Genomic DNA, 16,565 nt, shown 5'->3' with positions numbered 1-16,565 from the left:
AGATTCACAAACGTGTTCGCGCATTGCCCATTCGTTCCTGCTGCTCTGTTTTGACAGGTTGTAGTAATAAACTACTGCTTACTCGCAAGAGGTTTACCCTTAAGCTAAATATTCGATTTTTTTTACTACTCCCCTCATCCCATCGTAGGTGGGTTAATATACTTTTAGACAAATTATATTGCCATGAATGTTTACCTTCGTCAATGGAGTATCCGCGATGTTTACCGACGAACTACATGAGAGAGCTTTGCGGTAAATTCCCCCATCGATCCAATCGTGCATGCGTACACCATAGTGATACCAATAAACCCCGCACATTCCAATCGAGATAGGTCAGGATTGGCGGACGTCTTTCGCACAGTCGAGTACTTTTCATCAATGAAAGACGTCACTCGAGCGAGTAAACTTGCACTCGCCGACTCCGTACACTGTACGTACGGCGTGTGGGTTTTATTTATATATATACCTGTGGAACACGTCGAGGTCATACTGTCCGTTTACCTCAATGAACTCGACTCATCGCCAATAACCGCTGTCCAAATTTAGTCAATTCATTCAGTGTTCGACTTCCGAAATTCTAACTGATCTCGCGTTTGAAAACATCCAAGTAGAAGAGCACTAATGTTAAAAAGAACCTTCTGCAAAAACCGATCACCTCGTAGCAGGGAGTCAGATTGCTGTGTTATTTTTGTTTGGCGTTCCATGTACTGTAATCATAACGAACAAACATGGTTTTCAACACTTACCGATCGATGGCTTTTTCGGGGTGTTTGTGTGTTCCAAAACATGGGAAGTCTTATCGCACAGGGACGTACGCATCTTTAGCCGGCGTCACCTGCTAATCGCATATTACACTTATTGCGTTCAGCAGGTTATCGAAACTCACATTATCACTGACACTAGTCATTTTGCTAGACATCAGCAACCAAAGCTTCGGGCTAGGTCATTTCATGGCAGTGCACGAGCACCTATTCGTCGTTAAAGATCACACATTTGTTACTCCCGTAGCGATCGCGGCTGTTTGAGATCGAACCGTACATATTAAAAAAACATGCAGTGGAACATAGAATTGCTTCTACTGGCGGTCCTCATCACAACGGGGATCGCTGAAGAACTCGACAAAGTAGATGCACCGGACGCACTCGATTTCTCCTACGCACGACTCTGGCGATACGCCCAGCAACAGTGCGAAACGAAGGGTATAACTCCGACTGAATTCACTCGGTCGTGGCTAGACGTACGACGCTGTCTGAAGAACACGCTGGACGTGGTGCAGCTGAACGAGGACTCCATGAGCCTGGACCTAGACAATACGGAAGTCATACTGAGCCGGTAGCGATATACTTGAGACGATTGAGGATTCGCGACGCAGCAGTAAGTCTCATATAAGATTATCATTTGCTTCCACTCCTTCGATTTGCAGTCACTGTCCGAAGCTGTTCGTGGGTGTCAAGTGCTTCGACCCCTTCATGGACATAGTGAAGAGTTGCGTGAATGCGGAGAGCTACGAAATCTTCCAGGCACTGCGAGGCTGGTTCCAAGATATACTAGAATATCTATGCGAGAATAATGGTGCCAATATCGGTACGTCCGTAAGACGGTTAAGCCATATATTTTGGTAATACAAGATGTTCATAGTTTGCCTTTTTCCTATCTGCACATAGTTTACAACAAACAGAAGCATGACGCGTGCACGCGCGAAATTAACAAGTACATCATCACCTGCGCGGCGGAGAATTTAATCGGAACGCCTGAGGTCAACCGCAAAACACTTTCCGAAGAGAACTGCAAGTACGTACTCGAAGGTGACACAAATTGGGATATCATTATAAACGATCGCATCTTTCATACAGCGCTTTAGCCACAGCGAAGGACTGCCTTCTGGGGAAGCTGAAGGACTGCAGCGTCTTCGCGAACGGTGCGAGATTGTTCTACGATAACTTTATACAGATTACTTCGTGCAAAAGCAATAGCCCCCAAACGGAACGAAAATAAAACGCATCTTTTACACTGCTGTTGACCAACAACGACGACATTCGGTGTTTGTTTTCTCTCTCTCTGCTTTCTACTGACACCTGTTCGTCGTACGTGCTGCAAGTCGAGTGTGAATATCTGCTGGGTTTTCGCAGCCATAGGAAATGACAGAAAATTGTGAAATTGTAGCGAAAATAGGTACAATGATTCATTGGTCCATTATCCCGTTCAAAACCGGTTTGTCTAAAGCCGCACGTGTCTCCGCGCACGAAATTCGGACGATCCGGTTCGCCTAAGCGATCCTTTTTGTCCTAAAAAACGCAACCAATAATTGATCATTCCGTTGTCAATGACCTTACATCTTATATATGGACCAATTCCCATCGACTTCAGCTTTCAGCGTCGTCTGTGGCACTAAACTCCAGCAGAGTATAAGAGACGACTGATATTTCTTTTATTTTTTACTTTTTTCAGCGCTCTATGCATGCCATTAAGTAGTTGGTCGGTTTTTGCCCTTATACCTAGCATCAACTTCATTCGGTTGCCGATTGATGACGAAACCATGCGAAATCATTACTCAATGAGGAGCGGCACATTATAAGGCGAACGTCGAATTGGAAGGAGCTGTGCTTAAGAAGGCGTGATTGTACTTAAAAACCAACCCCAGCCGGTAACCGGCGGGAATTCCCTGAAAACCCGGTTTTGAGAGTTCCTTTTCTCGGTGTTCTTCCTGCGGATCGCAAACTCATTCATAAAAAGATACGGATTGCTCTGAGCCGGCAAGAGGCAGGCTCGATTATTGTGCCGGCAATTGATCTTTGAGCTTCGCCGTGAAACCTAACATAAACGTTATACTGCTGTTCGACACCTCGCCTCCATCCGGCCTTCAAAAGCGGCTTGGCCCGGTGCAAATGACGCATCCATCATGACGTAGCATATATTTGGCCAACAAATGTGGGGATTGAAGAGTGTATCTTTGGTAGGTGGGGCAGCCGGACGTGTACGGTTGGTTTGAAGAGAAACTACCACCGTATTGTGGAGTTTGTGGGTTTAATTCACCACGCCAGAGGATCGACAGCTTGCATAAATGTTGTCCCCTGGCTGACGCTCCATCCGAATGATGGGTTTGGACTTTGAAATCTTGACGGATTTGCTTGTCTTTCTTCGCATCTATCCGATCGGTTGAACAGCTCTCTATTTTAACACGTCACATGAACCAAAAGTTGTCAGTCAACCTCATCTGTTTTTGCATAGCCAAAACGAACGTGAGACAATTCTAAATATCTTTTAATTCTCCAATTAATAATGCCAACTTTTTGAAAATTCTGAAACAATTACTTAAAACTACGTATTTTTGACGCCTCTGAAAATTTCAGATCCCTTTTTGATGCGATCAAGTACAACACGTTTTACATCCAATAAGTGGCTCATTGGATTAACAACAAGTTCAAAATGACCTTTACAAATTACAATAAGTTACACACCTTCAACTGTGAATATTTGTTTTATCACAAACAATAGAGTAAGCAACGCATCGCTGAAAAATCGACCGGAATAGATCAAATCATTCACTTACATTACGGACCACACCCGCACTTTTTGCCCGGAATGACGTTGAAATGCAGTCATTTTCCGGGCTGCATCTAAAAAACTCATCAACTCCATGCTACAATGAACTCACGAGAATGAAGAAAAAAGTACAACCAGTAACACAAAGATCGTTAGTGTGGAGAGAGCAACAAAAAGGGCAAACCTCGTGCCGCTGTCGACGCCCCAGTGAATGAATTAGGCGACTGGCGGTGGAGGGGACAATTTATTTGCCTTAATTCGATAATGATTGTCGCGTAATGCACCGGTGTAGCGTAATGTGGCAGATGGCCATCCCCACAAAACACGAAACGAGCGAACTCCGTTGACGTTCTCGGGCCGTATCGTGACCCATTGCATGAAAAGAAGAGAATATCCCCAAAAGGGCGTTAGATTGAGTGGTGTGTTTTGTATGTGCACTAAGCCTGGGAATGAGGAGGGTAAGCCGCCACGGGAAGTTGACCTTTTTTCACCGATGGAACCGTTTTGTTCAATTCAGACTCAATCCGACGTTAATCCGAACCTCGGGTCAGTCTTTGACGATCAGTCGAGGTGATCGTAACAACTTCATAACCAGCACAAACACAAATACACTTGGTTTACCGACATGAGGTCCAGTTCCGGTTCCGCTTTCGTCGTCGCGTTCTCGATGTTGGCTATCGTGTGCAGTGCTAAACCGAGCAATTCGCCTCTACCTGCTGATACGGAAACTTTAGACGGACCACCTTTCCTGGCGGAACTGCGTGATCAATGTCGCAACACAACGGGAGATGATCGATCGTTCGACGAACTGAAAAACTACATCTCCACCGATCTGCCAAAATGTTTTATGGCACACGTCAACATGGACCAACTGAAAACCGACACCTCCAAGCTGGAGGAGAAGGAAAAAAAGAAGCTTTTCGAAAAGTGCGTACTTATTAGGGGTTTGTGAGGGAAGAAGATCTTGGCATAACAAAACCTTGTGAATCGTTGCAGAATTTGTGAGCAAATCAACGAATCTGTCACCTGCCTGACACCGGTAAAGGCCAAACTAAAGCCCTGTCTCGACGAGGAAGATGTCATGATCATGGAGCAAGTCGTTGCCAGCGTGCCAGAAGCATTAAATATGGCCTGTACCAACAGTGGAGCCCTTCTACAGAGTATGTTGATCGGGTCCAATTGAAGCATTTGTATGCAATCGTAACGTTTCTGGGTGTATTGTAGAATTTACTGAACCAGCGTATCGGTCCTGTGCCATGGAGCTTCCGCCAATGATAGAGGAATGTACCAGCGAATTTCCCGACAGTATGGAGCATGTTCCATTTTCACAGTACACCGAAAAACAGTGCGAGTGAGTTGCTAAGCATAATAACATAACCTGAATAGATTTTGGACATCACATTTCTTGTTTTTGCTACATTTACAGTGAGATCTACAACATGCGAGACTGCTTCTCCCGGCGAATCGCCGAATGTGGAGCGAACGGCTACATGGACTTCTTCATACTGTTCTATCGAAAGCTGCTTGCGCTAACGCCTTGCAAATAGCATGGTACCAGAAGCGCCACTACCCAAGGTCTCCGCCATCGTGCTCCTTGAACAGTTGCTGAAGAATATAATAAACATGAAGTACGATTTTTTTACGCGTTATGTTTGCAAAACCAACCTGATAGAATGTTCCTTTACCATCTGGTTCCCCATTTTTTCAAATAAGACGTCGTTCAAAAAGGAATTCTTTATATTTCCACAAAATCTGCTCAAAGGGATTTAGCAAAAATGTGTAGACATGATGCATGAACAAGCATGAAGGCGTTAATCTGTGGTTCATTCAACAAAGACAGCTGCTAGTCAACAGATGACGGTCATACTCATACACATGCACTGTCCAAGGAATTGTCGGATGCATATTTATGATTCGTCACTTGAACCTATCGATCCAAAGGGGAATCTCAGTTGGCGACATGCGAGCAGGGCACGCAAAACTTTCAAGTGGCGAATGTTTACGAAACAAATTCCAAGCAAACATAACGTGGGACCCTCCCCACGTGGGACTAAAATCCTCTATAAAAAATGCATACCACATCCTGAGTGCACATTGCGTCCACCTCACGGTATTAGGGTCTGGATACATCGAGCTGGGCTCAGTAACGACGCAATGGCGACGCGATATTTTCTGCGGAAGAAGGCATTACGTTTATCAAAAAGCTAACAGTACCACATTAACTCTCGCGGTATGTTTGAACGCCTCAAAAAAAGGTCTGGCCACCGTCGGCAGGCAATATCGTTGATCAATCATTAGCTATGCAGCCAAGAGTTTTGCTAAGTGCGCACAATCGATCAAAATCGAAGTATGATCAAGTAGCGCTTATACTGGAGGGCATGATTCAACAGAACCATGCTTGCCGCATGACACTTATCTATCTACTTGCCCGACGAATCTGAAACACGTGTGGAAAAGAAATGAATCATTTTTGTGCCATTTGTTGAGCGACGATCGTAAAAACACACCCGTCAAACTCCAAAGCCTTACGACTTATCGCGACTGTATCTCGAGAGGATTTATGTCGACGAAGGTACAAGGTATTTCGTATTGTTGAGGCACCTCAAGCATATCATTTCTGTTTAGCGTTGATAAAAGGCAATCTAATAACTATGGTGAAGATGGCGTGTTGTCAAATATTGGACCATTTTACCGCATGCGGCATAAATTTCTCACCACATTTACCACAATTAACTTTTACACCCGTCCTATTTTTTAAGAATTAAATTTTGAAACAGAGCTTTAGTAAAACAGGTAAATTCAAAATCGCAAAAATTTTGAACGGTCCATAAATACCGTTATATCACTAAAGCCCGTTTTATCACTATACCTTCTGGACATATATTCGCATCGCAAGGCATTAGAAAACATGATAAATTTCACATAAGAAACATTTTTGCAATCCAGTATGTTTTTGCAGCGTAATTAACCAGGCGTCCCCATCGTATGGGTGTGGTTTAATTGAATGGAAGTGTAATTTTTTACTAAGGGAATTCTATAAAAAATCGCAAACAAGAAGCAAAAATCCCGTACAATCACTTATCTACTAAGCCAAACACCGTTCAGATAACAACGCTGAGAGGTGGTAACCACCAATTTACCGTGACTCCATCTAGATGATGATAAGATATGGCGATACACGAAGATGGTGTCGACGACTTAATGGATTTTCACTGGGTTTACCACCAGATTCTGAGATTGTACATGATAAAAAAGGATCCTAGAAACAATGCCGGCTGATTCATAACTCTAGTCGGTGAGCGACTCTAACGGCTGGCGTTATTCCCAAAAACATCAATCGAGAAGTTAGGCAAGCGGTTTTGTAGTCCCACACAGTTGCATTTGATCATGCAGAATTTTTACTCAATGAAACCACCCACCTTGGTTTTTCCATTAGCATTGCTATTTTCTCACGAAGATCATTTCGTTCGGGAACAGTATCAACGACTACGCATACGCGGTAGCACACGTCGAAACGCTAAACATCCGCGTCGAAACGATGGTTCTGCCTTTGATTCGCTTCAGCGCTGTCAAACAAACGATAAATTTCTACTGCCTCGTGCCAGCAGCATCAGCTGCTCGAGAGTGTTTGTTTAAAAAATACCCCACAACGACGCAAAAAAAAGAGAAGAGAAAAACTGCAGAAGCCTGACGCTCGACGTCACAGTCGCGTATAAATTATAATTTGTACAAGACTTGGCAGAAGCCACATAAGACAATTCCAGCACAGAATAGATCATTGCGAACTGTTCAAATTCCTAAACCGACACAAGCAGGCCCACTTGAGGAGAACGGACACCACGAGGTCTCTCGCAAGCCATGGAAATCGCGAGCCATACGACACGCGGTCGTGCTCACTTACTACAGTGACCGATGGAATTTGCTTATGCTGATCGTGTTAATTGGCGAAATGGGTACTGGCAGGTGTGTGCCCGACGGCAGATCTCAACGGATCTCATCAGCCTCTGCGCCTTTTGGTTTCGTTTTTCGCTTGCCGTTTTCGCATGTCATTCGTTTTGGGGCTTTGCTTACTCGCGTGGCTCCAGTGGGTCAAAGTACAAGTGGAACGAGGCAAGCCCGAAACTGACGTCAGCTGGGGATTCGATCTCTTTGCGTGGTCAAAGTCCACCCGAAGTTCGAAAGACCATCTGAATACATGGGAGGGGGATCTAGATACTGTTCAAAAATACAAGCTCTATCGAGAACAGGGCCCAAGGTTCAACCCGTCAGTAGGGGAACCACCAGGAACGAACTGTCATATCTAGCCGATATGGAACAACCAGCGACACCGTGAACAGCCGAGTGATTGCGTTGGAAAATTATCAAACTGGCTAATGAATCAGTCACCCCAAAATGGAGCCAATTGAAAAGACATGTTACTAAGGCCGACAGGCAAAAATGTGAGGAATCCCAGGCACCAGGGAGTTGTAATGGAATGAGACGTTCCCGCCAACGATATGCCGACGGGCATAAACTAACGGGTGGTGTAAAATGTGTTTCGGAGAATAAAATGTGAAAAAAACTCTACTCGCTGTCGGTGCTTACACGTGGGAATGAACATAAAAGTACGCTCAAAGACATTTGTTGGTATAGGCCACCCACGGCCACCAGCAGCGAAATTCTGACATCCAAACAAATGCACAAATAGCGCTATAAGCCCAGAACGCAGTCGTAGTAAGTAGATCAAACCACCAGAGAGAGAGTGAAAGCGAAATGAAGCGCAGTAGTATTCCACTTTTTTATTTTTTTTAAACCAGCAATCCACTGATTTTTCATCTCTCATAGCGCTCTTAAAAAGCCTATAATGGATGTATACACAGCTGTCAAGAAAGCTGGCATTGTTGCTTCATGAGTAAGAGCTCGAACGGGTAACATATTGGACTACAAGCAGAAATCACTGTAAGAGGATTTAAGTCACCACAAGGATATGATTCACGTCGCTGGAACAGACACAAATGCGGATATCACGAGAATACCTGACGAAAGCATCGAAAATGTGTTCCAGGAGCACAGCCTTCAATCCTTAATGGAGACAAAAAAACTTGAATAAACTCGGATAATTTCTAGAATGCTATACTTGTGCAATACAACGGAACACCGTGTTAAAATGAAAATATTTAGATATCAGAATAGCCAAATTAGGCATATTGCTTATGTTAACCAGAGGGGCGAGTAATTCCAAGTCATGAAAACCTTGGCTAAGTATAACAAGGTAGCCCTTGACCGTACACCGGTTGTCGAGCCAATTAAGAAGAAGAAGACTGATGTTAACTAAGTTGCTTGCATGACTACCAATCTTTAATTATCAATCGACAACGTTACTTTTAAATGATTCAACAATTTTGATTATGTTGTGTTAAATTCCAATGCAATAATTTCTATACGCTTCCTAATAATATATACGTTATTTATATGCTTGAATAACAAAAACGATAACAATACTCCATTATGAGGTTATCGCTGATTTCAAGTGATAGTTCTCTTACTAGTGATAGTCTTACTTCTCCTCCCCTGGTAAAACCAATCTCAAGTGAACGGTAGTGTGACATGATCGCGAACATCAAACAACCAATATACACCAGCGCACCTGGTAGTATACCTTCCGCAAAACAAACCAGAACTCGTTAACACGAGTTAGATAAATATTGTAACGTGAAATAATTCCGTTTCGCCACAACGCGTAATGCGTCCAAAGGAGACAGGACAACAGCGTCCCTCGTGAAGGTGGCGCCGATTGTCGTTATCTCAGAACATTCAAACCTTTCGCCAAATTGCACCATTGTTGCAGACAACACGCTACATACCTGTGGCTATGTTTGGCCATCAAAAGAAACCCCGCCAAGGGTTGGGAAAATGTACCACCGGCAGTATGACGTGAGATACAGGAAATACGCGCCGATTGACAGCTGCGAAACGTGCCAGGGAACCCCATCGGGAAAATGAGGCTGATCCTCGCCACGAAGAATCATATTGCATGCGAACGAGCCCTTTACAACAGATTAATCAACACTCCTTCGAGCGGTTCTCCGCTAAAACCAATTCGAGCTGAATCGAGCCAAACCTTCGAGCGCGGCACGCGGATTCGCCGGACCGACTCGGCCGGTTCACGTCATCGTTATCCAAACGCAACTGAAAACGGCGACACTCGCTCTCCCTCGTTCGTTCGCTCATTTATTCGCGTCATCCTGCTCCAACACGTTGGCTGCTATTTGCGGCCAGGGAATTCCTCGCGGTCCGCGCTCGGTAACGCGATAAAAAGCTTTCGTCCGCATCCGAGCCCGGTCAGTCACGATCGTTTAACGAGAGCGTAAGCACTTCCCAGAAACAGCCAGGTCTGGAAGGCGTTGCACGTAGTTCCACTCAAGAGCTGAGAATTCGCCGGTGACACGCGTGAAGACGCTCGAGTAAACGGAAGAAATAGTAGTAGCGATATCGCAAGAAAACGCTACGAAAGTGTACTTAACAAGGTGTGACAGCGACGTTAAACAAAGTGTGCAAATTTATGCAAATCAAACCGCTTGAGGCATATGCATTAGGCTGGATGCTGCTGAAGTGTACGCGGCTAACGGCGGTTGAGTATTATCCTTGCGTAACGGATTGATCTGCTACACGTGGAGCAGAAGCTCATCAGATTGAACATTGCATTTTTGTATCCTCACCCTCACCGGTGCGATACAAACAGCGCAGAAACAATTCCAACAGTGAGGTGGTGTATCAGCCGGTGATTCGCGAATTGCTGCTAACAGTGCCGAAGAGCAGGAAGACGATAAATATAGCGTTAAGATAGCAACCGTCACAAATCAATCACCATGAATACAGAGGAGTTTCGACAGCACGGCAAACAGATGATCGACTACATCTGTGATTACGGGCAGACGATCGACACACGAGACGTCGCTCCGACAGTAGATCCTGGATTTCTGCGCAAATTGCTTCCAGGTAAGCTGCTATAGGTTGCTTCCGCTTACCCTGTTCTCTTATTACTCTCCGAACATCTAAGTTCGTACAAACGGCACAGAAGAAACTACCCCCCTCTAATCATTGAACGGCATCGATGAAGAGCTTGTCGACAAATATCACGCTCAATTAACAGCTACCCGGAGATTTGCTTGGGTTTCGCATTTTGTAGTGACGGCAATTGGATAATTACTGGCCATGCTAACAGGTTGGCGATATTCCCGCCCAGTGTCCGTTGCGCGTTTTGACAACGAAAACTTACGCGTCGGTTAGCAACCGAATTCCGGAGCCAGGATGACATGATAACGCACGGGTTGTTTGTTTATCGCGGAAATACTGTTTTTATGGCACGATTTTAACATGTAGACGCACAGAACTTGCTATGCGTACCTTCCAGTGAGTTACGAAGCCCAACGGAGCTTAGTTATCGAATGTACTTACATGCAGACAGCGGATAGTTGCTTTTATGATTGGCTTTCCCATGCATTTGATACAGTTCAGGTATGGCCTCCTGGGCAATATCGAAACTATTCGCTAGTGCCTACCTAAACGTCGACGTCCTGGTGACGTCACAACCGTGCCCTTACGCGGTATCTGTGAGACGGTACGAGAGGATTAACTCGTTTGCAGTAATCCACTTTAAAAACACGAACCAGGTCATCCTTCTTACCACCGCTTTCTAGGCACGAGCCCGCCACAAGCTGTCAAGTCTGACGGGCAGCAGGAGGATTTCTATTTTTGTGGTCACGTTTCACAAACCAGTCGCCACGCGTCCAACAGCGCGTGCTCTCTTGACCGTCTCATCCGTGTTAACCTTGAGGGATGTGCGTGGATGCATTGTTGTTGATTTTTTTCCTTAAAGAAGATCCTTTAAAACATCTCACACCGATCAGCCGATCGGTCTTATCCGTGACGCAGGTGTCGAAAGTGACACCTTGGAACGGAAAGAATGAAAAACCCTGTACTTCCGCTAAGACGACAGTGAAGTTTCCCAGTCATGTTGTTAAAAATAACGATTACAGTATTCATGGTACCGTTTGGGCACGGCCAATAGGCACTTCCTCTTTCGTCGGAATAATAAGGCGCCGACAATTGCTATTTGTCCAGAAGGAACTCTCATTCTACCTCACCCTGTGGCTGGTGAAGAGTTACACAAGCCCCAGACAGCTGACCCAGCAGGTAGATTGCTGCTTGCAAAGCTCTACCGTCAGTACGATACGGTTCTATCCGGTTGAATCCACGGTGATGGATTACATCAGGGTACTCGATAGTTTATTGATTTACCGGGCCCAGCAGCGGGCAGTTGGAAATGTTCAATGACTGTGTAATGAATGAATGGATTAGACAAACTCATTTGTACGCTCTGTACGGGTGCGCACATTAGCAAATTCAAGATGCTGTTCATTCGAAGAGAGGATACTCTAGCAAAGCACTGATCGTCTGGGAAATGTCCCGGATATCCATATGATCAGGAAGGAATCCCCTGGAGCCAATTTCCAAGAAACATCATAGTTGAGCTGGCTCTAAAGATTGCCGAATACAGTAAACTAATTTTCAATTGACAAATGACATACGTTCATTGAAATGTATCAATTACGAAAAGTGCTTCGTAACGGTGAGGAAAATTTCATAATTTGATTCGAACATACCGCTCGGTTCCCGGCCTAAATGATTCATCATTCCGGACTTATCACAGGGTCAAATTTTATCGCCTCCTGAAGAAGAGGTTTCCAGCACAGGCCCCATTTATGGAAGGCACAAACATTTTTTTTGATACACTAGTGCTAAAAAGTTGGGGCAGTAACCATTCACAACGAACGCGATTGAGTCACGGATAACGAGTCATGATGTTGCTGGAGCTGTGGTAAAATCTGCACTCTCTATCACTGGTGAAAAGGAGGTGGTGGCACGTTCGATTGGAAGATGTTTAATCAAATTACGCCAAATTTTCGTGTTACGACCACCGAGTGATGATTATCCGTGCCAAAACACATTAAAACGAATCGGTACGGTTTTAACAACACAGCAAGGCTAATCGAAATAGCTGCAATGCTTTGTAGAGGTGCAGTTTTGTGTACGGAAAACCAAAACACCATACCAAGCTCCCGATGAACGTCGTGTTCTTTCCATCACGAACCCGGCTCAACAGGTCATGCGGCTAATTCGGTCGGTATTCTAATGACCGCAGTTGCACCTAACCAAACGCCTCCGATGCGTTTAGCCGGTATGCAGCTTAAATAACGATCCGATCCGAATCGGAATAAACATACAACTTTAACTACGTCTTACTAACGGGAGACCAACTGGCCGCGTGCGTGCGCGAATCCGCGTTCGTGCCCGTATTGCTGCTCGCTTCTTTCCTCCTCAGACGAAGCACCACAGAAAGGCGAGGACTTCAAGCGAATGCTGGATGACGTCGAGACAAAGATCATGCCCAACATGGTGCACTGGAACCATCCACGCTTTTTCGCCTATTTTCCAGCCGGCAACTCGTATCCTTCCATCCTCGGTGACATGCTGAGCAGCGCAATCGGGTCAATTGGCTTCTCGTGGGTAAGTACCACCGGGTGCGAGGTCATTCGTGAGGAGCGAACCAAACATTTGCCTTGCACTTGCGTCAAACTGACGCGCGTCGAAAACCGACCACTCCTTGACGCGTTTCACTGCCTTTTCTCCACATAGGCCTCGAGTCCGGCCGCAACCGAGCTGGAGACGATCGTCCTAGACTGGTACGCAAAGGCGCTCGATCTGCCGTGCTTTTTCCGCAGCGATGCCAAAAATTCGCGAGGCGGTGGTGTGCTGCAAGGATCGGCATCTGAATGCGCGCTCGTCTGCATGATGGCAGCACGAGCCCGCGCCATCAAGGAGCTCAAGGGAAACCACGTCGATGTACACGACAGTGTCTACCTGCCACAGCTCGTCGCGTACGCCTCCAAAGAAGCGCACTCGTCGATCGAGAAGGCGGCCAAGATGGCGATCGTGAAGCTGCGCGCTCTCGACACCGATAGCCGAGGCGTTTTTCGGGGAGACACACTGCGACAAGCGATCCAGGAGGATCTCGCCCAGGGTCTGACACCGTTTTTCGTTGTCGCAACCGTCGGTACGACATCCGCCTGTGTGTTTGATCATCTGGTCGAGATCGGACAGGTTTGCCGGGAAGTGCGCAGCATTTGGTTCCACGTCGACGGTGCGTACGCCGGCAATTCGTTCATCCTGCCCGAAATGCGCCGCTTCAAGGAGGGTCTCGAGTACGCCGATTCGTTCAACACCAACCCAAACAAGCTGCTGCTGACGAACTTCGACTGCTCCGCCATGTGGGTAAAGGATGTGAAATTGCTCACGACGGCGCTGGCTGTGGATCCGCTTTATCTGCAACACGATCACAGTAGTGCGATCGACTACAGGCACTATGGTATTCCGCTGAGCAGGCGCTTCCGGGCGCTTAAATTGTGGTTCGTGTTCCGGTCGTACGGCATCGTCGGGCTGCAAAAGTACATCCGGAATCATATCGCACTCGCCAAGCGATTTGAGGCGCTCGTCAACGCTGACGATCGATTCGAAGTCCGAAACGACGTCAACCTGGGACTTGTTTGCTTCCGGCTAAAGTGAGTATTCAACAATCAGTTCATATGCGCTTAAAGGACCCCTATAGCCTCTAACATAATTTTCCCAACTCCAAACACAACAGACAACAGGATCGTATCAATCGGGATCTGTTGGCAAGGATCAACCAGTCGGGAAAATTCCACATGACCCCAGCGATGGTGCGAGGCAAATACATAATTCGGTTCTGCGTTACGTACGAACACGCCACCGAAGAGCACATAGGTAAGAAAACGCGCCAGCGAGTTACTCAACCGTTCCTAATCATGCGCTAGGAGTAGGGCAACACGTACCTAACAGGTGAACACCCGCAATGCTCGCATCTTTCACTAGGCATCACCAACAATTTGCATAATTGTACGCCGTCGATTTGGCGACGCGCGTTTTTCCTTCGATAAGCGAAACATTTGCTCATCAGCGTGGGAAGGTGGGTGTTGGTGGTACCTAACAGGGAACGTTTGCGTTCAAATCCTCCGCATGATGCAATCGTGCCGCAGAGATGTTATCAGCAAACGTAACACCCTCCAAATTGCGATACGACCGCGTTGATAAACAAAACGGCTTTTTTGTCTATGCGAGCCCTATTATCGGAACGTTTGAAGTGTGGCTGTGTGTACTGAGCGGTGATTGACTTTTGCACACCTTCTGATATTCCCAAAAAACAGATTACGCATGGGAGGAAATTAAAGGTTACGCCGAAGAGACGCTGGTCGCCGAGTGTCCTGAGGAAATTACGGAACCCACTCCGACAACCAAGAAACCAGCCCCGAAGAAGCTCACCCGAAGCATGTCTACCCGGTTCTCGTTCACGCGCAGCGTTTCACGGGAAATCTTCGAACGACAGAACAGCCGGTAAGTGTGCGAGCTTTGCGACTAACCCTGGTGCTTGGAGAAATGATAACGTTTTTAAACTAACAGTGCGTGTTGTTACGGCAGCTCACAACTCACGGACGGATGCACGCCGATTGTCATCATCGACACGGACGATATTTTGGAGAGTCTGCAGCGTGCCTCGAGGATGAACGGCGAACGAAGTTCAAACGATACGTACGATACCGACAGCACAGACGAGGCCAGCAATTGACTAAGCCGGGCCAACTCCTGCATTTCCCGCGTGTCTCCGTTTTCTGGCGCATCCTCGCCAGCCTCGTCGTCCGCTGACGAACTGCCGTCAACAGAAGCGACAGAGAGGGATACTGGTGGGTCACCAACGGTTCCCTACGCCACGGAGAACGGGTTTGATCACCCACAGTACCGGCAAGAGCGAGAGCAACCAGGGCAATCGGAACCCCGACCAGCCAAATCGAAAAGTTGCTCGAATATTAAAAAGTTGTGATACGCCCGCCGGTCAGCTGGCTTGAACGAGATGTACGCCAATCTTTTACAAAGTATTTACCATTTGCCGGTATTATCCGATACGCTGGTACGCAGCCTACCGTACCGACTGAAGAAAGTATTATTTATTTATACAGACGCTAGCTAGCGTAGATCGTAAAGTATTAGGATATAAGCTGATTTCCTTCACACCATGACGACATCATAATAACCAGTGCCACTATTTCGAAATGTAACCAGTGCCACCACCGCCTGGGAGGGCACGATTTATTTAGCAATTTAAGCATCTGTTGTAGAATAGTTCGGTGTAACTTAAACACCTACAATAAATTCCTACGTGTCTAATAAATTTGAGCTTAACAGTGAATATGTAGACTAAGAAAACTAAAACTAAAATTTTGTAAAAAGTCTGGTCGATAAGACATACTTTATACTCTTCTTAAATGGCTCAACAACTGTCAAGGCCGGTCTTGCAAAGGCTTTTTATGATTAGAAATTCTCACGTACCTGAATACTTGGTCCTGCGTACGGGCGAGGCTCGGTCGAGATTTGTACACGTTACTATACTACATTTCTCAAATTTATCGTCTGTTTTTTTATCTGTATTAACGTAACATAGAATCCCAGACCTTCTTCTTATCATGCACTATAGCGGTCTTGGCCTGCTTCAGGAAAAGTCGGAACCGTTTGCGATCAAATGTCGTCGTCTGCTAATCGTTAATCCCACCCTTTTTGGCAGACGCATCCACGCCAACATTCCATCTCAGTTCGGGCCTACCAAGTGGACATGTGGACGTGTCGACCATTTGCACAGTCTAAACGTAATTTTCAGGCTGGGTCGTCCGGTACCATTATTTTGACATGACCAACCAACCGGAGCCTGGCAAGTCTAGTTCGCTACACCCAACATAATCCCACACCAACCATTCCCGTCTCACAGTGACTTGAACTCTCAAGGGTTAATTGTTTACATTTGAACGCCGAATCACGAACATGAGCCGGCATTGGAATGAGCGCGAATACATATCAATCTTCATCGTGTAACAAAATTCACAGGGAACCTCGATCAGGTTCAATCGTCATTTTAA

General features: G+C 46.0%; 3 protein-coding genes across 3 annotated transcripts; all 3 read left to right on the top strand.

Moving 5' to 3' along the window:
* Positions 1-1,051: 1,051 nt before the first annotated feature.
* LOC128725065 (uncharacterized) lies at positions 1,052-1,995 on the top strand. Its single transcript, XM_053818783.1, has 4 exons — positions 1,052-1,332; positions 1,424-1,584; positions 1,665-1,791; positions 1,854-1,995. The coding sequence occupies exons 1-4, from the start codon at positions 1,052-1,054 to the stop codon at positions 1,993-1,995; spliced, it is 711 nt and encodes a 236-aa protein (XP_053674758.1).
* A 2,121-nt stretch (positions 1,996-4,116) lies between these two features.
* LOC128725958 (uncharacterized) lies at positions 4,117-5,166 on the top strand. The gene is made up of 4 exons (XM_053819731.1): positions 4,117-4,470; positions 4,540-4,703; positions 4,768-4,894; positions 4,970-5,166. Exons 1-4 carry the CDS (start codon positions 4,169-4,171, stop codon positions 5,088-5,090), a joined length of 714 nt encoding a protein of 237 aa, XP_053675706.1. The 5' UTR covers positions 4,117-4,168; the 3' UTR covers positions 5,091-5,166.
* Positions 5,167-10,391: 5,225 nt separating this feature from the next.
* On the top strand, positions 10,392-15,836 carry LOC128723579 (aromatic-L-amino-acid decarboxylase). The gene is made up of 6 exons (XM_053817335.1): positions 10,392-10,521; positions 12,908-13,092; positions 13,222-14,144; positions 14,228-14,367; positions 14,808-14,994; positions 15,079-15,836. Exons 1-6 carry the CDS (start codon positions 10,392-10,394, stop codon positions 15,224-15,226), a joined length of 1,713 nt encoding a protein of 570 aa, XP_053673310.1. The 3' UTR covers positions 15,227-15,836.
* Positions 15,837-16,565: the final 729 nt, after the last annotated feature.

Source organism: Anopheles nili, chromosome 3 (assembly GCF_943737925.1).
Source record: "Anopheles nili chromosome 3, idAnoNiliSN_F5_01, whole genome shotgun sequence".
Classification (NCBI taxonomy): Eukaryota; Metazoa; Arthropoda; class Insecta; order Diptera; family Culicidae; genus Anopheles; species Anopheles nili.
This window is presented reverse-complemented; position numbering and strand designations above follow the sequence as displayed.

Excerpts from the sequence above, each read along its gene's own strand:
- LOC128725065 (XM_053818783.1), top strand. The coding sequence starts at position 1,052 with ATGCAGTGGAACATAGAATTGCTTCTACTGGCGGTCCTCATCACAACG. Across the intron at positions 1,585-1,664 it reads GAATAATGGTGCCAATATCG|TTTACAACAAACAGAAGCAT; the intron begins GTACGTCCGTAA and ends ATCTGCACATAG. Across the intron at positions 1,792-1,853 it reads CTTTCCGAAGAGAACTGCAA|CGCTTTAGCCACAGCGAAGG; the intron begins GTACGTACTCGA and ends TCTTTCATACAG.
- LOC128723579 (XM_053817335.1), top strand. The coding sequence starts at position 10,392 with ATGAATACAGAGGAGTTTCGACAGCACGGCAAACAGATGATCGACTAC. Across the intron at positions 13,093-13,221 it reads GGTCAATTGGCTTCTCGTGG|GCCTCGAGTCCGGCCGCAAC; the intron begins GTAAGTACCACC and ends TTCTCCACATAG. Across the intron at positions 14,145-14,227 it reads CTTGTTTGCTTCCGGCTAAA|ACAACAGGATCGTATCAATC; the intron begins GTGAGTATTCAA and ends CAAACACAACAG.
- LOC128725958 (XM_053819731.1), top strand. The coding sequence starts at position 4,169 with ATGAGGTCCAGTTCCGGTTCCGCTTTCGTCGTCGCGTTCTCGATGTTG. Across the intron at positions 4,471-4,539 it reads AAAAAGAAGCTTTTCGAAAA|AATTTGTGAGCAAATCAACG; the intron begins GTGCGTACTTAT and ends GAATCGTTGCAG. Across the intron at positions 4,704-4,767 it reads CAGTGGAGCCCTTCTACAGA|AATTTACTGAACCAGCGTAT; the intron begins GTATGTTGATCG and ends GGTGTATTGTAG.